Here is a 22,533-nt window from a genome sequence, read left to right as displayed (position 1 = left end):
GAACTGAACCCAAGCAGTCAGCGCTCTTAACTGCTGAGCCATTTCTCCAGCCCCGTGGACTTTTTTTTTTTTTTTTTTAATTTTTTTAAGACTAGAAAAACCTGCCCAGGAAGCTGTGCATGGAGGCTCATTCCTGTAATCCTAATCCTAGAGAATCTCTGCGAGTTCAAGGTCAGCCTCATCTACATAGGAAGATTCTGTTTTTGAGACCTTGTCCCCAAACAAAACCCCAAATTAATAAAAACAGATAAAAGAACTAAGCGGAGTGAGGAAGGCGGCTGCAGGCGTGGGTCCAGGAGGGCACCGCCGAGTCCGGCTCCGGCCTGCGGGGGGCGCCCGTGAGAAGGCGGGCGGAAGACCACCGGCCGCAGAGTCGGGACTGCGGGCTCCAGAGCCGGGTTGCCGCTCAGCCGCCTGCCTGTCCACTGGTCCCTCCGCAGCTCCGGCCGAGAACCAGGGTTCTAACAAGACTTTAGCCCTCCACGAGACACTCGGCAGCAGCTACAGCCGTCTGAGTCCGCGCCTGCCCGGAAGCGCGGGCGCCGAGGGGGCGGGGCCCTGGAAGCGCTTCCGGGGGCGGGGGGCGCGGGCAGGGGTGGCAGCGGGAGCGGCGGGGAAGGGCCTGGCGCGGGCGGCGGCGGCGGAGGGGGCGCCGCGGGCGGGCAATGTGAGCGCGGCGCGCGGCCCAGGTGAGGTTGGCGGGTCGCGTGCGGAGGTGGCAGGGTCTGGAAGACCTGTGGGGCGGCTGTCCGGTTCCTCGTGGGTGAGGCGGGCGGGCGAGACGCTGCCTGGTCAGTGCGGGAGCCGGCCGGGCGCGGTCCTGAAGCCCGGACACTTACCGGAGGCCAGGCGCTTGGCCCCGAGGGGTGAGCCAGGGCAGCTGCCCTGCACCTCTCCAGCCTCCTCTCCTGGGCGCTTCCCTCTCCCTCCTGTACCGAGGGCTCTGAGTGACCGTGGCCCCCGGAGAGCCAGTCCCGGCCTGGGGGCGGCGGCGGAGGCTGCCCTGCAACTGCTGCCTCCGGCCACCGCCTGGTGCCAGGTAAACAGGCGGCGCGTGTTGAGCTTGGCCGGAGAGGTCTCCGTGGTCACTCGGGCACAGCTGAAGATGGACTGGGGAGGGGGCGTGTAAAACACTGCTTGCCTAGGCCAAGTGACTGCTTTGGGTTACTCACATCTGGGACGCTCCATCTTGAGGTTTTCAGCACGTCTCTTCCATGCTGGGCCTCAGTTTCTCCACGTGAGAATTGAGAGTTTAGATGAACTCGCTACAGACCCCTCATGCTGGAGTATCTGACATTGTAAGGTCTGTGCCTGGTTCAACATGCGGGGCAGTTTTACTGAAGACACCCCCCCCCCCACACACACACACACACATCCAGATGTAGACTTTTTACCCTCTTCGTGCACTTTGTCCCAGGGAGGTTTAAAATGATTCCCAGAAGCGTTTTCTTGGCCGTAGTTTTACTGATCCTTCGTCGTTCCTTGGTATCGTCCATAGTTTTCCTGTGAAGCATTTTGCATGCAAGCATTTTGCTGTTTGTATTTGCCCATTTTCTCTTTGTTCCTTAGTCTAGGCTGTTTTTGCTTCACATCTGGATTATTGCAACAACTTCTTAGCTGGTCTTTGACTCCAGAGGTTTCGCCCTCCCCCATCCTTCCTTTATGCTAACGCCAAACTTAGTATAGGAAGTAAAAAAAAAATAGTTGAGTGCTTGCTTGCTTAGTAAATGTCAAAACGCTGTGAGTGGTGGACAAAAGGAGTAAAAAACATCCTAATCTTCAACCAAGGCTTTACACTGGGTGTTCAGACATTGCCTGTGAAAAGGTAATGCCCATGGAGACTAGGTTGTGTGCTTTAGAGAGGCAGAGGTCACTAGGGGCTATGGTGGGGCTTAGTGAGGGGTAGTACTTAAACTGGGTGGTAAAGGACAAGTGGGATTCAGATTGGGGGGAAAGAAAGGATCTATGGAGTTAGTGACTAAAATGGGAGAGGGGTAAGAAGAAAGATTGATTAGGCTTGGTTTCTGAAAGATCTTGAACACTAGGCCAAAGTTAAAACTATTCTAGAGGCAGGTGTATTCCAGCAACAGGAGGGAGGGTGTGCCGTGCATGAGGTGGAAGGAAGAGGCTAGGAGGTGAGCTGAGGGCCATGCCAGTTAGAGCACTGTTCACAGCTGAACAGTGTCCTGCCTGCTTTGTGGTGTCTTGCGTTTGCTGCTCCCCCCACCCCCATTCAAGGCTCTTTTAGGTTAGACCTTATTCCTCTCACCTGAACCTGACTTTTCCTGGCCTCCACTTCCCCAAGTTTGCCCAGGTTATGACTAGGTCTAGGGTTGTTTTTCCAGCCCTCTGAGTACATTCTCCATTTCACTTCCTTCAAGCCCCTGCTGAAGATATACTTCCTCCAAAGGGTGTTCCCTCAACCGCCCTACCCCCATGCCTTTGTGGCCCTGGGACTCTGCTGCAAGCTTCCTTGGTTGTTGTTGAGCTTGTCCTGGTTCAGCTGAAGCAGGAGTTTTGTTTGAAGACACAGCATGTGAATATTTCTTTCAGAGTCTTCTGCTACCTGATACTAGAACTGGGATTTTGATAATGGGTCCTCAAATAGTTCCTGATTTTTGTTAGTGAACAACTTTTTTTTTTTCTTAAAGGAGAAGCTGTTTAATTATTAGCTTTCTCTGTCTTCTACAACTACTGGTATTTAATGCTGCAATTCCAGGTAGAATTTTTCAGTTATTCTCAGATGCAGAAAGAACAGAAAAAATTCTGTGAAATATTAATGTTTATTTCTGATCCCAGGAAAAGAAAAAAAATGTAATTTTTTAAAGAGGGGTTTCAAGACAGGGTTTCTCTGTGTAACACATCTGGCTGTCCTGAAACACTGTAGACCACCCTGATCTCGAACTCACAGAGATCCACCTGCCTCTGCCTTCTCAGTGCTAAGATTAAAGGTGTGTAGCACCACCACCCAGCTCTAAAATATTAATTCTTAAGTCTAAGGCTGTGGGGAGAGAAAGTTGGGTCTGGGATCAGGTCTGGACTTGAATCTCAGCACAGCCACTCAATAGCTATGTGCAGCTGAGTGATTTATCACATTCTCTGAGCCTGCCTTTTCTTTTCTCCTTTTTTTTTTTTTTTTTTTTCCTTTCTTTTTGGTGCTGAAGAGTTAGCCTAGGGCCTCACACATGCTAAGCAAATGCTCTACTACTGAGTTACACCCCCAGCTTGAGCCTCCCTTTTCTTACTTGTAATGTAATTTCAAGGTTGTAATTGCAAGGTTGTTGCAGGTGTGTGTGTGTGTGTGTGTGTGTGTGTGTGTGTTGCCAGGGTTAAGTGTTGGATATCCTTCTCCACTGCTCTCCCCCATCTCCACTTTTATCTCATTGTATCTCAAGCTTATTATTCAGCCAGACTGGTTGGCCAGCAAGCCCTAGAGATTCTCCTGTCTCTGTTTTGCCTTACAAAGCCTTACAAAGCATGAACCTCTGTAAGTGGCATTTTACATGGGTGCTGAGAATCCAGACTGAGGCCCTCATGCTTGTATGGTAAGCACTTTACAAATTGAAGCCTCGCCACAACCTCTGTGGATTTTTCATGATGATGGCACATAAAGGAGGTAGTAAGATTTAGTAACTACTAAAGATATTAGGTGTGGTGTATCAGAGTGGAGGGAAGATGGGCTGCTAGTCTGTCTAGCCGATATGCATGTCTCTGTCCTACCTTCCAAGTGAAGCAAGAGTGTCAGGTATTGTGACCCTGAGTCCTGTCATTTATATATCCACTAATTTTCATGTTACTTTAGTTGAAATTCTGTTTCATGCTTTCAAACTTCTTAATTGTGTCCATTTAATGTTTTGTAGCTGACAAACTGCTGAATTTAGCTTAGTGAAGGTCACCAACTGAGCGCAGTTAAGCTTCTAATGGTTATTTTCTGTTGATGTTGCTGGCATGGAAAGCATCCTGGAAGAATGCAATTCAAGGTGAGCCTTTCTAATCCATTTGTTATAAGAGGTGGAATGTGTGTATATTCTAGATCTCCTGAAAAGCCAGCCCTGAGTAAATAAGCTGCTGCGCCTTGGTTTATATTGAGGTCTTGTCTTAAGAAAGCTTATTCCTGCCTGAAACAGATTCTTTCAGCTCATGATTCAAATGTGAGGTCTAGCGAGGAACAGTGGTGCAAAAAGCTGTGATATCTTATTGGGGGGCTGAAACCGGAGGGTCACCAAACCCAGGAGTAACATAGCAAAACCCTATCTTTAGAAAAAAAAAGCAAAGATTTTGAAACACTTTTTGAGTCTACTTTATCAACAGAATAAAAACAGTGAGCATTTCACAGTCAGAATTTGAAAACCATTTGAAGTGTTTGACCAGTTTGACATTATGGCCCCTTGCCGATATGTCAGACCAGCTAACTTTGTATGGGAGGACATCTTGATGGAATTTGTTTAGCCACTTGAAGTTGGTCATGAAGATTAGCACCAAGAATAGCCGCACGCCTCACCAGGATGCCCACACTAAAGTCCTCTTCCTTCTGAGAGGTATATACTTTAGCTTTGGACACTGACAAATGTGGTTTCAGTTTTTAGCTGGGTCAGTCATTAGCTGAGTGACTCCAGGAAAGTTCCTTGTGTCTTGAAGTGTGTCTCCTCATCTGTACTGTGGGGATAGTTGCAACATCTGTGTTTGCTGCCAGGAAGAGCTTCCTCTGCTCAATGTGCACAGCAGGAGCTGGGAGCAGCCAGTCCTCACTGTGTCTGGTGAGGTTAAAGCGGCCATTCCTCTCCTGCTTGGAAAGCTCAGAAGCAGCTTCCAATGTTTTGCATTGACTAAGACAAATCACACCCTCCCCAAATTAGTGTTTCTGGGCAGACCTGGAGAGTGTTAGCGCCTCGCTCAGCAATGTAACAGTTCGGATAAAAATGTTCTCTCACATGAATTAATGCAGTAAGAACTCTAAACTTGTTTTCCTTTAAATTAGGAAGCGCCCTTCATGAATATCCATCACAGAATGCCATTTCCTCCCTGGTTTTTTTTTTTTCCCCCTTGCATTGAGTTTCATCAGCATCACAATGCTTCCTGCAGCCCTGCTGTTCATTGGGCTTGCTGCAAGCTTTGGTTTGGAGTCATAAATGTCTTGACTGGGAATAATGGTTCTTTCTAGTACCCCAAGTGCTTCCAAATTTCTCACCTTCCTTTCTTTTCTTGGAAGTATAACTGGGCATTTTAAAAGGAGATGTAAAATCTCCTGGAGCTTGTAGTGTTTCCAGGTGAAATGGGAGTCAGCCACCTTGGAGATTTTGCTTTCTGCCTGTCTGTCCTGCACCTCCAGGGTCTTCAGCAGGACAGTTTGAGTGCTGAGGGTACAGCTGTGCTGGCAACCCAGAGGTCATGAGTTACCTAGTTGGTTTAGGATATATCAGCTGACCTATACTGAGAGCCTCCTGTGTGGTCCCTGCCTCAGCTCATCTGGAAGTGAGATAACTCCCATTGCTTGGTCTGCTTTGTTCTGGTTGTCATGGGGACATCATTCTGAGGCTTTACCCATGATCATTGTGGAGGGGACTTTAGGCCCAGGTGTGTTGTTTCGTCCAGGTGACATTTAGGAGTCCCTTGTTTATAGGCTTTCTGTGATGAAGATTGTAGTGTACAAGGGTGTTAGCAAGTTTTTGTGTTTGTTTTCCTCACATGTAATGTTAGGCATAATGATGGATTTTTACTTTCCATCCTAGTCAGTGGAAGTGGTGTTTGGGATCAGGTCTGTTGACTCTGACTCGTTGCCACTACTGTGTTATAGGATCTCTTTCTTGAGGAACTAGTGCATTCTTTGTTTGTTTTTTGTTGTTGTTTTTTATCCCCTCTGATGCTGTAAAGCCACATCCTCTCTAGTTATCAAAGGGTTGGTCAACCCCTTGTGTCTCCCACTCCCACACCATTCTTGATAGCCTAAGCTTAGCTTGTCCATTCTGAACTCTCCTGTGCCCCAGAGTGGATGTCAGCTCACACCATGAGTCCTTGGGACTCCTCTGGACTCACGTTCACTGTGGCTGCCCCAGAATTCATTTCCATCTCTAGTCCAGTGTTTGAGCCTCTTCGCATGATATTCCTGCTGTGCTTCTTGTACCATGGTCATTCATGCTTTGCCTTTGCTAGGCAAGTATCCTACCACTGAGTTAAGTCCCTAAACCCTTAATGGGCCCACTTACTATGTGTATTTTTTAAAAAATATTGGCCACAAGTTTTAAAAAAATTCCAGAAACCACATAACCTAGAAAGATGGAGGAAAAGATGTGTTTCAAAATGCATAAGCATGTGTACATTATTTTGTCATTGTTATCACAAAGCTATAATAAGTTAGTTTATCAACATGTTTGTATGCAGTATTATCTCGTCAGAGACGAACATTGCTGCAAATGGTGAATTCCAGGGGAGCAGTCTAGGAAAAAAATGAGGCAGTCTTAGATCATAGCTGCATAAATCGCTGCTGTAATTCCATAGCCGCCTCTGCCTGGCTGCGCTGCCATGCTCACCAGCTCCAGTGACAAGTGCACTCTTGGGGTTGTTGTGTGGTTCTCATGTACACTAGCTGTAACATAGGACTGTGTCGGTAGACTGTTACTGATGACACTTTCTGTCAGTAGCAGGTTATTAGTGATCACGTTAGAGAATCAAAAGTTACTCATGGGTAACCCTAGCACCTTTAACCCCTGTGCTGTTGAAGAGAGACCTGCTAAGCTGGGCATGATTGTGTACACCTGTAATTCCAGTATTTGGGAGGCAGAGGTGGGAGGATTGCCTTGAGTTTGAGGCTAGCCTGGGCTACAAAGTACGACCATGTCTCAAAACATACAAAGATCAGAATGAGTCAACTATAGATTCTTTTGAGAAATGAGCATGAGAAAAATATGTGTATAAGTTGTTCTAGACCTAGCTACCTTTTTTGTTGTTGTTTTTCAGACAGGGTTTCTCTGTCCTAGAACTAGTTTTTGTACGAATGCCTTTAATTCCAGCACTCAGGAGGCAGAGGCAGGCAGATCTCTTTGAGTTTGAGACCAGCCTGATCTACAGAGCTAGTTCCAGGACAGGCTCCAAAAAAATACAGGAAACCCTATCTCAAAAACAAACAAACAAACAAACAAAGATCTAGCTCTTGTAGACCAGGCTGGCCTCAAACTCACAGAGGTCCTCCTGCCTCTCCCTCCTGAGTGCTGGGAATAAAAGTGTGTGTTCCACCATTGCAGGCTAGACCTGGCTACTTTTAAGTGAAGCACTGAGCTCCTTCTGAATTGAAGTATACACAGTGTATCTGTCTGTTCCTTTTAACAACAGCATTGTATTTTACTAGAGAGTTGGATTTTGTTGTTGTTTTGGAGAGAGTTTTTACTTGTTGTCTAGGCTTCTTTCAAACTCCAGGGTCTAAGGGGCTGTCTTGCCTCAACCTCCCAAGTAGCTTGGACTTCATGTGTATGCCATTGCACTCTGCTGTTTCTTAACCAGTCTTTTGTGGTTGTTCCCTTTTTGTGGCTGCAGCAGAAAAAAAAAAAAAAAAGAAAAGAATAGTGGATGCCTTGTTACATGTATATATAAATACACACTTGTGCAGCATGTGTGTGTACACATTTCTGCAACATGCATGTATGCACACTTAAGTACTGTAACTGTACTATGAATTCTTTTAAGATAATTTTTATTGCATTCATTTATGTGTGGGTGCACATGCATGTCCTGTGCACATGTGGAAGACGACTTCAAGAGTCAGTTTTTCTATCAAGTGTGTCACAAACGTCCAGGTCCAACTTGGGTCATCAGGTTTGGTGGCAGGTACCTTTACCTGGAGCTATCTCTCCAGCTTCTAGACCCAGTTTTTAGCAGTTATTTTAGAACAAAAGCCTTTATGTGCTGATAAATACCACCAAATTATCCCTGAGGATTATATTTGCCAGCATTAAAATCTTGCTTATATCTAATGACTTAAAAGTGGCATCTTACACTGTGGTGTGCCTCAGTGGTAGAGTGTTTGCTTATCATGTACAAGGCCCTAGATTCAATCCCCAGTACTGCCCCCTGCTAAAAAAGTGTCGCTTTTTTTTTCATTTTGTAATTCAAATGCCTAATCATGAATAAAGTTAAAACATGTTTTCGTCTTTTCTAGATATTTTTATTTTTAGCTGTCAGTAGCCTTTGCCTATTCTTCAGGAAGAAATTTTGTGTCAGTCCAATTTGAATAACAAATTAAAGAATTTAAAACTAGCTCAATGCCAAATCTGTATGCATTTCCTGTGGTGATATATTGTTTATGATATAATAAAGCCATTGAGATCAAAATGCAAAGCCAGCCACACTAGTTAGACATAGAAGCTGGGCAGTGGTGGCACACACCTTTAATCCTAGGACTCAGAGGATAAAGGCAGATGGATCTCTGTGAGTTCAAGGCCACTCAGGGCTACATTAGAGTGAATCAGTCTAAAAGAGATTAGAGTTCCTGTCTTTAATACTAGCCCTAGGGGGTATATAAAAGACAGGATCCCAGTGTCTCAGGTGATATTCTGAGATTTAGTGTCCAACCACGTTGAGGAAAGCTCATGGAGACAGGATCAACCTTCAGCCTGAGGTGCACATAAGAGCTAATGGCTGGCTGCTTTGCTTCTCTAATCTTCAGCTTGAAGCTTGAAACCCCGTATCAGTCTCTGGGTTTTTATTATTCGTGTTACAATTTCCCTTCAATCTGCCATTTACCTGTGGCCTATTAGAGAAAGAGGTGTGTTTTTCATCATTCATTTTTATGTAGTCCTGTACATTTGTCTGTGCCTTTATGGCTTCTGGGACTGATGTCATACCTGGGAGAGCTAAGTCAATGTATAGGAATTCACCCATCTCTTCCTTTAGTTATTTTTTGGTAATACACAAGTCTTTTCAAAATACTATTGTAAGAATATTGATGGTATTTGGGGGGAAAGCCAGAGCCAGCTGAACATTGCTTGCTCGTTTTTAGGACACTAGCAAACAGGCAGCTGCTTTGAAGGCTCCAGGAGCTGTGTTCTGTATTGGCCAGGCCTTTCATTTCATCCTGCCCTACAGTGACATCCCCCTTTAAGAATGTCATTGCCTTTTTGCCTCCTTTGTTCACTCCCATGTGAAGGAACAGGGCTAGTCACTGGTATCCCTTCTTAGCTCGCATGTATATAATTTCTGTGTGACTGTGTCCCTTTCTCCCTGTTCTGTCAAAAGTGTCCTTTTCTTCTAAAACTCCCTTAGGTAAAAACAAAAAAACAAAACAAAACAAAAAAACAAACAAAATCACTGTGCAGGGAAGCCTTGGAACTGAGTTTCTCTTTCATTTCGCAGCAGCGTATTGTATGGCTTCCACAGTGCAGTGGTGTGTCTGGGCTTTTTCTGGTGGGACCATGAAAAGCTTTCAAATATCGTTACTTACTAACCCCTTGCCATCTGGTCTTCTATTGGGCTTTCTGTCCTATTCTCCTTTGGTCTGTGGGAGGAATGGTAGTTGATGGACTAACCCCTTTCTGTGGCCATGCCCACAGCACTAGGCTGCCTGAGTAGCCTCCCTCAGTGTGCCCAAACTGCTCCCTAATAGAGCTGCTGCCCAGAGCTCACCTTGTCAGTTAGACCTCCTTGCTGCTTAGAGCCTCTGCCTCCACCCCAGTGTCCTCAGGCTCACTCAGTTCTGCACATTGCTCAGAGTTTACTCCTGGTCTTTGCATTCCAATCTCTGTGCTACTTTGTGTTCTGTGGAACTTGGGCTGAACCTCTGATGCCTTGGTGGCATCTGGTCTCTGAGATGGCTACCTTGAATCACCAAGGGCTGTCACTTGAGCCCTAGCTTTGTGGTTTCTAATTAAGGTGTTTGAATAGAGAGAGTTATTTTGTTTAATGCAGGTATAATGAGCTGGAAAAGAGGCCTGAGAAATACAAGGGCATCAAAACTGATCTTGGAAGAGATTATCTACTAGGGGTGCCTCCTCCCCTCCACCCCCTTCAATGATTTCCTGATCACAGCTCTTACCTACACAGTTTGTTTTTGTTGCTTTCAGAAAGGAATTGTTTGTAGCCTAGGCTGGCCTATCTTCCTGCTACTCTGCTGGGAGGAGGTAGTTTTGATCTGGAAAGAGGACACTTTTGAGCATTTGTACTTTGATCATCTGTTACTAAAATGCCTTCGCTATCTTATCGATAGGAAGATGCATGCCACTTGTCTAACCTTCCTTCCTCTTCTGCCTCTGCTGCTTCTCTTCCTCTCCGGGGCCCATGGCAATGGTGCTGGGAAAGTCAGCCTCTTGGAGTCTTGGTTTCCTTGTCTCTAAAAAATTGGGATGCACAAGGGCTCCTTGAAGTAAAGCATGCAAGCAAACCTTGACATTCTGCCTAGCATGAACCCAGCATTCAGTAAGTGGTGGTTTCTGATGATCATGCCCAGGAAGGGGAAGGGGAGTGACTGCAGGTGATATTGAAAGAGCAGGAAGATTGTCTTCCCAATGGCTGAATGAGCAGAAGATAGTGAAGACATTATGGAGCAGTAGCCAGTTTACATTAATTCATTGTGTGTTGGAAAGCACTGTTTCATGTTTTTATCCACAGCATAACTTTCACAGACAAAAACAAAATAGCTATTAATGGCACCATAGGAAAAAATCCAGCTTATATGTGCTTGTTTTTAAAGCTAAAATATTACAGGGTAAGTAAATGACTAGGGCTTTGTTTTTTTTTTTTTTCCCTATTATAATGTGCAAATGCAAGGAAGACATGATTAATCTGCTAAATTAAAGAACACTGATCCTAATGTTTTTAGTGAGTGGAATAATCAAATTCATTATTGTTTTCTGAAGCAGCTGCAAACTTAATCTAAATGAAAAACGAATATAAATCACATCTCTGCATTATCAAAAATGAATTCCATTCCCATCTCTCCCTGGGCAGGAGAAAGCTGCATTAAGCCCATGTCAAACTGCAAGATGGGGACTTTTGTGAGTCTTTGCGTTCCCTGTGGTTTGCTGTGTGTAGGAGTGGATATTGAGTATTTCCTATAAGTGTAGAGAAATAATCTAAGTCCCTGGTTAGTATGCCATTTACTGATTGCAATTAAATCTTAATGCAGCACAAATGACAGAGGCTAATTTCCTTAACTTACAAAGAGTTCTGAAAATCCAGTAAAAAGGCAACTGCAGGCAGAGGATAAAAAAAAAAGGCAGTTACTAGAGACTGACTGCCTTTAGCCTGCCATTGACAGATTGCCATTAAGTGTGGGAAACATGGCAGCCCCATTGATAGAAAAACACATGCACATCAGAAGGGAAGGAGGTACCGTTTTTTCCTCCCTCCAGTTAAGCAAAAGTCAAATAGTTTAACCCTTGATGCTGGTAGTTTTAGGGAGCAGCTCTTCCCTGTGGTCTGGGACCAGTAGGCACTTACTACCTCTTACAAGGTGCTTTGACAGTATAGGTCGAAATGCAAAGCCTCTCAGTTCTTCTGCAAAGAGTTACAAAAGAACCAAGATGTCTATAACGTGTCACTGTGCTGTGTGTAATGGCTGATGAGTTTGCTTCCTGGTTTTGGCATCAGTGACATTGGTTAAACACATGTATCATAGCTGTAAGTTGGAAAAAATGAGGTTGATGAGTGCTTCTATAGGAATATTTTAAGGTATATTAAATATATTTTTTCTTTTAAAGAATTTATGTACGTATGCCTGTTTGTCTGTATGTGCATCATATGCATACAGGCACCTAAGGAGACCAGATGAGGGCATCAGATAACCCTAGAACTACAGTTACAGATACAGTGAATTGTTGTGTGGGTGCTGGGAGCCAAACTTGGATCTTCTGCTAGAGCAGCCAGTGCTCTTAACTCCCTAGCCATCTCTCCAAACCTACTTACATTTCTTAGGACCTGGGGCACATGATGTACATGTTCAGAATTCTCTGAGGAACTCCCAACAGTGATTTTCCTTTAGAAGAGGACACTGGAGTGGGAGAGTTTTGTTATTTTTATATTTCTATACTATGCTCTGAAGTACTATGATATGCATGTATATTTACTTTAAAGACAAACTTATTTAAAAACCTAATATAAAGGAGGCCTGTTGAAATTCTATGCTTGGAAGAGTTAGGAAGCTGCTGTTCCTAATGAACAGAGGATCATAGGTGAAGTTGACATCCAGACACAGTCTCTGAGTTCTGTCCTGGGACCACTAGTATAAATCTGATTAGTCTGTTTTTTCTCCTTAGTCTGGTAATGTGCCTAGAACTGAAATTACCTGTGAACTCACCTTGCCACCTCTCAGCAGCTTCTTACTGAGTGTTGCTTGTTAGCAGCTCTGGGGAGGGGTCTTCAGATCTCATTTTGCTGCAGAAGGAAGTGTTACTGTGTGCCCCCTTTCTCCTTTTGCAGAGAGATGGGATCCTCTGGTGTCAGGGTACAGCCAGGGTATGCTGCTTTCCTGCACCCCTGCTTACACCGGCCATCTGGAGAGAAGGCTTCTAGAAGTCCCCTTTAACTTCATGTTCCATCTTAAAATGCTTTGCTACTCTAGCTTTCTTGGTTTTTGCCAGAACTCCATACCTTCCTTTCACCCTTAATTTGCTGTTTAGACATAATGTGCTGAAACAGTGCTGTGATACACGGTGACATCTGACCTTTTCTTAGATGAGGGCTGTACTTTTGAAAGCCTTGCCAAATGGAGAAAGATTGCATCTCTTGTTACATTATGTTTGTTTACTGATGAAATGATTATTTTTTCTCTGTCTAAAAGGCTATTTTTAGTCCTTGTTTTTAAAAAGCATCTGTTCATATTTGTGGAGTTTTCATTTATGATATTTGGCTTTTATTGATTTGTGAATGTCATACTTCTCTGCCATGGATTTTGTAAGTTCTTTTCATAATGTTTTCTGTCCCTTTTTTTCTTTTTGGCTTTTAGACAGTGTTTCTGGAAAACCCTGTCCTGGAACTCACTCTGTAGATCAGGCTGGCCTCAACTCACAGAGCCTCTACCTCCCAAATATTGGAATTAAAGGTATGTGCTACCATTGACTGGCCTGGCCCCTTTTTTCCGAAGATTTTTTTTTTTTTTTCTCTTTTTGTTTAGTTTTGTCTCTTTTTTTTTTTTTTTTTGAGACAGGGTTTCTCCGTGTAACAGTTTTAGCTGTCCTGAAACTCACAGATATTCTCCTGCCTCTGCCTTCTGAGTGCTGGTATTAAAGGTGAACGCCGCCACTGCCTGGATTTTGTAAGCATGTTTAAGACATAAAAGTTTGGGCTGGAGAGATGACTCAGAGGTTAAGAACACTGGCTGCTCTTCCAGAGTTCAATTCCCAGCAACCATATGATGGCTCACAACTATCTATAATGGGATCTGGTGCCCTCTTCTGGTGTGCAGGCATACTTGGAGGCAGAATGTTGTATACATAATAAATACATTAAAAAAAAAAAAAGATGTATTTACTTCTGTAGTTAGACTTTCACATTTGTTACATCAATATGCCTTCTTTCCAGGGAATTCTGTACAGGAAGGATTTAGCAGTGAAGTTTGTCAAGTTGTCAAGTTCCCCAAGCCACCTCTAATAACTGTCTTTTCCCCCTTCCTTGAAATGGCCCCTAAAATGGTTGCTCTCCACTGACACCCGCAGCTTGCATGGCCTTGCTCTTCCCCTTGTGCCCTGCCCTGCTGAATCGGTGTCCTTCCTTCCTTCCTGATTCTTTGGCTGTGTCTCTTGACACACGTGGTTCCTTCTGTGGAGACAGTTTCACTGCAGGACTCTTGCACCCTCACAGATCTTGATAACCTTTGAGCATCCTTTTGGTCTTAAAGTAGCATTTGCTTAAGTGATCTTCTGTGACCACACCCTCACTATAAAGATGATCTAGTCTTACCAGCATTCATGGTGAAAGGAGTATAACTGTTGGCCACTTGTGCTGGACACACAACAGAATCCCACTTCATACTTAATAGTGAGTTAGAACCCAGTTGTATATTAAGTTTGGCTAGGTTTTTCTTTTTCTTTTTCTCTGTCTTCTGAGACAGCCTCTCTCTATATAGCCAAGATTTGGTGTGGAATTTAAAACACCTTGTGATAATGTTTGCTCTATTGGGCCAAATTAAATGCTTTTTATTGTTGTTGTTTTTTTTTTTTTTTTTTCCATGAGCATAACTGGTAGGTGGACTAGGGTGCTATACAGCAGTGGAGACTTCCTTAGCAGTGCTCAAGGCTCTGGATGCTGTGTCTAGCTCTGCTGGGGATGGGGAGGCTTATTTGGAGGATTGGTAACTACTAGAAAACACTGAACCCATGTGGCTTGTATTAATAGACATCAGTGTTCTAGAATAGATGGCATTAAAATTTTTTTTTTCTTTTGTTATGTTTTGTTTTTTGAGACAGTGTTTGTCCATGTAGCCCTAGCTGGAATGTTCTGCAGACCAGGCTGACTGCAAACTCACAGAGATCCATCTGCTTCTTCCCGAGTGCTGGGATTAAAGGTGTGCCACTACCTCCTGGTTTTAAAACGTTTTTTTTAAAGAAACTTAACAAAAAATTCCACTGGTATGCATTATATTTATGAATTCATTTTAGAAGACAGTATTCATATCTGTAGCGTTACAGCCGGGATATATTTCTTCATTTACCCTTATAAAAACTCCTGGCATTGGTGGTACATGCCTTTAATCCCAGCAGGTCTCTGTGAGTCCGAGGCTAGCCTGGTCTACAGAGCTAGTTCCAGGCCAGGCTCCAAATCAAAACAGAGAAATCTTGTCTCAAAAAAACAAAACAAAACAAAAGGATAGTAAGCCAATGAGATGGCTCAGTGAGTAGGAGGGCTTGTACCAAGCCTGTGACCTGAGTTCAATACCTGGGATCCACATGGTGAAAGGAGAGACAAGACTGCCACAAGTCGTCCTTTGACTCCCTCATGCCTATTCTCATGGCCCCCCCATACACACATTTGCAGACATATACACACACTCATGTACACACACTGTAACAAAGATAATGCCTTTTTCTTCCCTTTGCCCCATTTTATTTATGACCCCAGATTTCTTATAACTCTTTGCTGCTGTATTGCTGGTTGTACCTCATTCTGACACAGCAGCAAGTGATTGCTTATTTTTTTATTTTTTTTTTTTTTTCTTTCTTTTTGGTTGTTTTGAGACAGTGTTTTTTTGTGTGTAGCTTTGGAGCCAGTCCTGGAACTAGCTATGTAGACTAGGCTGGCCTCCAACTCACAGAGATCTGCCTGCCTCTGCCTCTCAAGTGCTGGGATTAAAGGCCTGGCTTCTTCTTTTCTTAAATGGTTGTGTGCCTTCAGTTTCTCTTAGTGCTTTAGCTCAGGGTTCCAAACACAGCAATGTTAAGAATGGTTATGGTCATGCCTGGTGTGCACACCTTTAATTCCAGTATTCAAGAGGCAGAAACAGATGGATCTTTCTGGGTTTGAGGCTAGCCTAGTCTACATAGTGGGTTCCAGAACCCTGTCTCAAAATCCAAAAAGGAAGGGGGGGGGGAAGGATGGTGATAGTAGAAATCCTTGCGTGTCTTAGAAGCCCTGATGTGATGCCTTAACTGAAGTGTTTACCAGAATATGCTCTAGAATACTAATGTCATACCTTGAGAGGACAGTTCCACAATTAAATGAGTTTGCAAACTGCTGAGTTAAACAGAATGCTGTCTGCAGAACTTTTTCAGATGGGTTATTATGCTAATGTCTTTTTAATCCCTAGGAGGTAAGGATGTTGGGGCTAGCACATGTTCTGTTGAATACATTTTGGGAAAAGAATGAAACTTTCTAAGGATGATGTCATTGCTTTGCAGTAGATATTATTTATTATGTTTTTAAAAGTTGTGCTCTCTTTCTTACTGGGCTGCTGTTTTCTTACTCTGAATGGGTGTTTACTTCTGAGATGAATTTTTGGCATAATGTTGATGTAGCTGAGCGTGTTTCTCCTTTGACTTTCTGATGCCATGAGTAATCTTAGCAGTGCTCAAACCTTAGCCGGCCATTCCTCGTTCTTGGCATTTGCAGAGGCCCTTCCAATGATCAGATGAAACAGACTTCTCGCTGCTTGTCATCCTCTCTGTCAGCTTTGTGCCAGATGCACTGAGATGCCTCCATGTCTCCACATGCGGTTATAACCGTGAGAGCGGCCTGGAGATCATTTGTGCCTTGGCACTTCTGTGTCTTTTTCATTTAGTTCTGCCAATTTGTGTTATCCTAAAAATATGTCCATTTCATGCAGATTTCACATTGACATCAATCAAAAGTCTAGGATAAATAGAAGCATAACATTCCTCTTTGACTAAAATGTTTGAACTCATTCTGACAAGATTGAAAATTCTGATGTGATCCAGTCAAACTAACTGATTGATCCTTTTCTGCAAGTATCTTAGACTTGTTTTACAGTCCTATTTTTTTCCCCCGTTGTGGTTATATGCTACTGAATTATTTTGCTTGCTTTTGTCTTTGTTTTTCTAGCCTCCTGAGTTGAGTCACTTATTTCACTATTGTTTAAAATTGTTAAGGCACCAACTTCCCTTGTAATTTTTTTTTTTTTTTTTTGTAGATGATGCTGTCTGAACCTCAATGTTTTATTGTGAAAAGCTGCAGAAAAATTGACAGGTTATCACATTAGCCACTTGACCACTCTGTGCTGCTGTTACGTTTACTGTGTTTGCTTTGTTATTTGTCTGTTTGGTTTGGGAGTTAGTGCTCAAGTAAGTTGGAGACAGGCAGACTTGATCTCAGATTCTTCTTGCTGTTGAGTCAATTCTTAGTCTGGAGCGTTTCACTTTCTGTTGGTTGGCCAGGTGTGATGGTACACTGCTACGAGCTGAGCACTTGGGAAGAGCTGGTGGATAAGGCCAGATGTCTCAATCTGTTGGGTGAATTTTAAAACAAAATTAGAACTGTTAGTTCTAGTCTTTTGCTTACCTTAGCAGATATGTGCTAGTGTGTGTGTGTGTGTGTGTGTGTGTGTGTACATGTGTGTACACATATATAATAGTGCACCTAAGGTTAGAGGGCAGCTTTGGGGGGAATTGATCTCTCCTTTTATGGTATGGGTCCTGAGAAATTGAACTCAGGTTGTCTTGATTGGTGGCAAGGGCCTTTACCCGTTCAGTGGTTTTGAGTGGTTCAGTGCTGCAGATTCCAGGTCAGGAGTGGTGGGAGCTGAGTTGTCCCAAGCATACTAGTGCAGAGTATCATTGGAGGGTCCTGACTTGTAATGTGCCCATCACTCTTAATGCTCTTGCCTGAAGAGTAGCTCTAGCTACTCTTCTTAAGGACTCAGATTTGATCCTCAGTATCCACAGGGTGCTTCAATACTCAATTCTTGCCTCTGAGGGCACTGCGTGTACATAGTACACAGGCATACAGTCAGGCAAAACATCTGTACACACAAATAATAAAAATTTAAAAACTGGGCTTGGGGACATATGTCTGTTATCCCAGTGCTCTGGGCTGGAGAGAGATGGATTTTGGGCTTGTTGACCAGCAAGACTTGTCACATGGTGAGCTTCCAGCTCAGTGAGACCACTGTCAAAATATAAGAGAGAAGGAAGATGCCAGTGTTAACCTTTGGCCTCTGTGAACATGCTCACATGATGTGTACATAAACATGTACATAGACATAAACCATACATAAGGCAGGATGTTTTGTATATGAATTAAAACACCTCTTGTAGAGTCCTTCAAAGACCTCCAACAGTAGGTGAATGGTGATGATGACGATGATTATTGATTTTTTTGAGACAAGGTTTCTCTGTAACTTTGGAGGCTGTCTTGGTCTTGGAACTTGCTCAGCAGCCCGGGCTGGCCTCGAACTCTCAGAGATCCTCCTGTCTCTGTCTCTGGAGTGCTAGGATTAAAGGTGTACGCCAGGACCATCTGGTGATAATTATTCTCCAAGGGTGTCACTTTCCCCTCTGCAGAGCCAGCACTCCTATACATGCAATGTTTTATTTTGATCAAGTTGAGTGTTGAGCAAGAAGAATGACACTGGAGTAATTGATCATTCACTTATTTGGCTTTAGGTGAATTAATGGAAAGATGGAAGATAAAAACTAAGCAAGAGGAAGAATGTTAAGGCAGACCTTAGGACTGCTAGCCGTGGAATTGATATGAGCTCGTATTTAACGCTGCTTGCTTTTGCTGAGGAGCTCTGACGAATTATGGATGTTCTTTGTCTCTGCAGATTACGCCCCGTGTCAGTAGAAATGGACAGCAGCAGTTTCATTCAGTTCGATGTGCCTGAGCACAGCAGCACCGTTCTGAGCCAACTAAATGAGCTCCGCCTGCAAGGGAAGCTATGCGACATCATTGTCCACATTCAGGGTCAGCCATTCCGAGCTCACAAAGCCGTCCTCGCCGCCAGCTCCCCATACTTTCGGGACCATTCAGCATTGAGCACTATGAGTGGCTTGTCAATATCTGTGATTAAGAACCCCAGCGTATTTGAGCAGTTGCTCTCCTTCTGTTACACTGGAAGAATGTCCTTGCAGCTGAAGGATGTTGTCAGTTTTCTGACCGCAGCCAGCTTTCTTCAGATGCAGTGTGTCATTGACAAGTGCACGCAGATCCTGGAGAGCATCCACTCAAAGATCAGCGTGGGCGATGTTGACTCTGTCACCATTGGTGCTGAAGAGAATCCCGAAAGCCAGAATGGGGTGAAAGATGGCAGCTTCTTTGCCAGTCCTGTTGAGATCTCCCCTCCATATTGCTCTCAGGTACGGCAGCCCCCTGTAAGCAGTGATCTTCGGATGGAGACAACTCCCAACAAAGCCCTTAGGAGCCGCTTACAGGAAGAGGGGCACTCCGATCGGGGGAGCAGTGGCAGCGTGTCCGAGTATGAGATTCAGATTGAAGGGGACCATGAGCAAGGGGACTTGTTGGTAAGGGAAAGCCAGATCACTGAGGTAAAAGTGAAGATGGAAAAGTCTGACCGACCCAGTTGTTCTGACAGTTCCTCCCTGGGTGATGATGGTTACCACACAGAGATGGTTGATGGGGAACAAGTTGTGGCTGTGAACGTGGGTGCCTATGGCTCTGTGCTCCAGCATACGTATCCCTACTTCCAGGCAGCCTCACAGCCTTCTAGTGGGCCAGAAGCTTTTGGAGGTCAGAGTAATTCTAGCCCATCCAGGTCCATGCTGAGCTGCTTCCGAGGCCGTGGTGCCCGCCAAAAGCGAGCTATGTCTGTTCACCTGCACAGTGACCTGCAGGGTGTGGTGCAAGGATCTGACAGTGAAGCCATGATGAACAATCCCAGTTACGAGAGCAGTCCCCGGGAGAGGAGTGCAAGAGGTTACTGGTACCCATACAATGAGAGATTGATCTGTATTTACTGTGGGAAGTCCTTTAACCAGAAGGGAAGCCTCGACAGGCACATGCGACTGCATATGGGGATCACCCCCTTTGTGTGCAAGTTCTGTGGGAAGAAGTACACACGCAAGGACCAGCTGGAATATCACATCAGGGGCCACACTGATGACAAACCATTCCGCTGTGAGGTCTGTGGGAAATGCTTTCCATTCCAGGGCACCCTCAACCAGCACCTTCGGAAAAATCACCCAGGTGTCACCGAGGTCAGGAATCGAATGGAGTCCCCTGAAAGAACAGATGTGTACGTGGAACAGAAACTCGAAAGCGATGTGTCAGCCTCAGAGATGGCTCTAGATTCTCGAATGGAAATCCACACAGTAGCTGATGCGCCTGACTAAGGCGATGGAGAAGGAGCGCCTGAACAAAGCACATCAATCAATGCATAGTTGTGATTTGCTTTGTTGTAATCTTTGGTTTTCCCCACCATCTGGAAACCTTGGTTTCGTGGTAGTCTCTCTGAGGGCTCCAGGTGGGCACTTCCTGTGTTTACTCTCCTCCTCTTCCTCTCCCCTCCCCCAAGGAGCTCAAAGCATGAAGGGCAGCAGATCCAGGGAAACATGGGCTGACAGTATTCCTCTTCGGCTGAACGCTTCTCCCAGCTCTGCCAGTGATTCAGCTATGCCAACTGGTTGACCCCATGTTCTCTGCCAAGAGGCAGGCACTCTTTCACTATGGGTGTTAGCCCCAGTGCATTTTCATGGGTGCCGTCAGCTGATAGAAATGGGTAACCTTTTCATATTTAAAATTTCTTTTAGGTGGTAGTTAGACAATTTACATATACATATATATATATATATAATAAAATGGTTATTATATATAGTATATATACATTCTCAAATTTGGGTTTATTCTGGTTGAGGTGAATGTAAGGAATATATAATTTAATACAATGTGAACAGAGCTCTGACTCTGTTTCAACTCTGCCTACTATTTAGTTTCCACCCTGTGTTTCCCTTACAGAAGAATGTCAGTAGATTTTCACGTATAGTAATTATTGTGTCCAAATGCAAGCAAAGCAAATCACAGTGTTCATAGCTCTGCTTCATAACAAACACATAAACCAAATGCCATAAAACTCCTTCAACTGTAGTGGGAACCATTTGGAACTTTTGTTTGTTGTCCAGGTACGCTGGACGACCTGTGGTGCTGACCTTTCTACACAGTGTAGTGTTATACTAGCCAACTCCAAAGGAGCAGTGGTTTTCAAGGTTTTTACTACAAATCTACCTTCATTCTGTACTGTAGAAACATACATACCAGGTAACTAAATCAAATTGCTCCACCGTGAGTTAGTATTCTCACTAAAGGACAGGAATATGTGTAGCACTTGCCTCCAAAATTCTCCAGGTAGTGTTGTGGTTTGTTGTTTTGTTTCCTTTTGGGTTTTTCTCTCTCTCCTTAAACAGCCAGTTCAGGTGCACAACAACTTTTTCTATGCAGTTCCCAGGGAAACTGCAGAACTTGGAATTTGTACTTTTTGTAAAGCTATACTCTACGGGAATTGCAAGCAATATATCTATCTTAGTATTGTATGTGCTAATGAAAGCCTCGGTGGCTCCTCCACTCTCAGTGTTTCCTGCTTGAAGATCCTCAGTGTGTCACCAAATTTGTGTGTATGTCTCACCATTTTTGGTCACGTGGTGCTATTTTTATGTTAAGTATCTTTTAGGTCAGTATCATCTAGAAAATGTGAAACCTACCAGTAGTAATGACTTTGTTAGTTCCTTTCCTCTCAAGTTCACAGCCTGAAAAGAAACCTCAAAAGCGTGTGCTGGCAAACGGGTTACTGTCTGAGTGGTGTCTGGTCAATGCTTTGGAAAACGTCTGTTTGCTGTTAGGTTCATATACACCAGGCTTCACAAATGGCTCTGGTGCTGTGGACTCAGGCAGAGAGGGCAATTTGGTAGGTAGGTTACAGGCCAGGTTTGCAGCTGGCTGCAGAGCCAGCAGTACTCTAGTCTGCCTGAGTACCTGGGCTCTGAGACTCAGACAACCAACCAACCCAGTAACTGAGGACCAACCTCAGAGGCTAGGAGCTAAGGAATACAGAAATAGATGTTTGCTGGTTTGCCATGCTTTTTTGGCTCTTAAAATACCAAGAATGATGGGTTTGGGGGGTGTTTTTGTTATGTTTAGTTGGTGGGGTTTTTTTTGTGGGGGTGGGGAGGATTGAGACAGGGTTTCTCTGTGTAGCCCTGGCTGTTCTGGGCCTCACTCTGTAGACCAGGCTGGCCTCGAACTTGGAGATCTTCCTGTCTCTGCCTCCTTAGTGCTGGGATAAAGGCATGTGCCACCACCGCCAGCTTCTTCCTTCTTCTTCTTTTTTTTTTTTTTTTTTTTTTTTTTTAATTTGAGAAAAAGTTTGGTTCCAGACCTTCCTTCATGTGTGGCAGCCCCGGTGCACATGGTGGCACCTCTTTAGCACACAGGATCTGCTCGTATGTGAACTGCTCGCCTCACCTCAGTGTTAACTCCTGTAGATGACTAGTCCTGCTGCTCCCGGGAGTAGCTCTTGCTAATCGGGTATACGGTATGCCTTTTCCTCGTCAAACTGCCTAAGTCGGGGTTGGTTCTCCTTGAAGCATTAGTTCAGCTGGGAAGGCTGAGTGCCTCAAGGGAAAGACAGACCCCAAGTGTTTACCTACTTAAGTGTGTTCTGAGGTTTCAGGTAAATGTTTGTGATTTTTCATTTTCCTTACACAGATGCATTTCATTTTGCTTTCTCTTTTTGAGAATTAAATGCAAAAAAAATTTTTTTTGTGTAGTGATACCAGTTAAGTTTGTGACAAGAAAGGCCCCAAATCTAAGGACATGAGACGTCAAGCTCAGGGAAGGAGCCTCCTTTTCACTTAGGCCTGGGGTCTTCTGAGATGCTTCCAGGGCTTTCTGTGATGGGTGGGGCACACTTGGGCAGCATGCCCATGTCCTGGCTCTTGTTACTGTCTGTCTGAACTTATGTACATGTAGTTCTTGTGTTTGTCAACTTGTTAGCTGGTTTGAGTTTACCAAAGAGTGACTTATCCAAAATTGTCTTTGACAAAAATATACATTGCTTTGATTGTACAGTTCAGGTTCAAACATTGTAATGGGACTGTTAGGGGCAGAAAACCAATTTGAGTTTTTAATAATCATGATTCCGCATATTGCAAG

At 44.2% G+C, this 22,533-nt stretch overlaps 1 protein-coding gene across 2 annotated transcripts; it reads left to right on the top strand.

Annotated features, from left to right (window-relative positions):
- The first annotated feature begins 603 nt into the window (after positions 1 to 603).
- Zbtb34 (zinc finger and BTB domain containing 34) lies at positions 604 to 21,540 on the top strand. Of its 2 annotated transcripts, XM_051185236.1 has the most exons (3): positions 607 to 689; positions 3,861 to 3,980; positions 18,197 to 21,540. In XM_051185236.1, exons 2-3 carry the CDS (start codon positions 3,949 to 3,951, stop codon positions 19,719 to 19,721), a joined length of 1,557 nt encoding a protein of 518 aa, XP_051041193.1. In that variant the 5' UTR covers positions 607 to 689; positions 3,861 to 3,948; the 3' UTR covers positions 19,722 to 21,540. The 2 variants fall into 2 exon arrangements, with proteins under 2 accessions (XP_051041194.1, XP_051041193.1); XM_051185237.1 differs by lacking the exon at positions 3,861 to 3,980 and having other exon boundaries at positions 604 to 689.
- The last annotated feature ends 993 nt before the right edge of the window (positions 21,541 to 22,533 follow it).

Source organism: Phodopus roborovskii, unplaced genomic scaffold (genome assembly GCF_943737965.1).
Source record: "Phodopus roborovskii unplaced genomic scaffold, PHOROB, whole genome shotgun sequence".
In the NCBI taxonomy this organism is placed as follows: Eukaryota; Metazoa; Chordata; class Mammalia; order Rodentia; family Cricetidae; genus Phodopus; species Phodopus roborovskii.
Note: the sequence above shows the minus strand (reverse complement) of the source record. Positions and strands in the feature narration are given on the sequence as shown.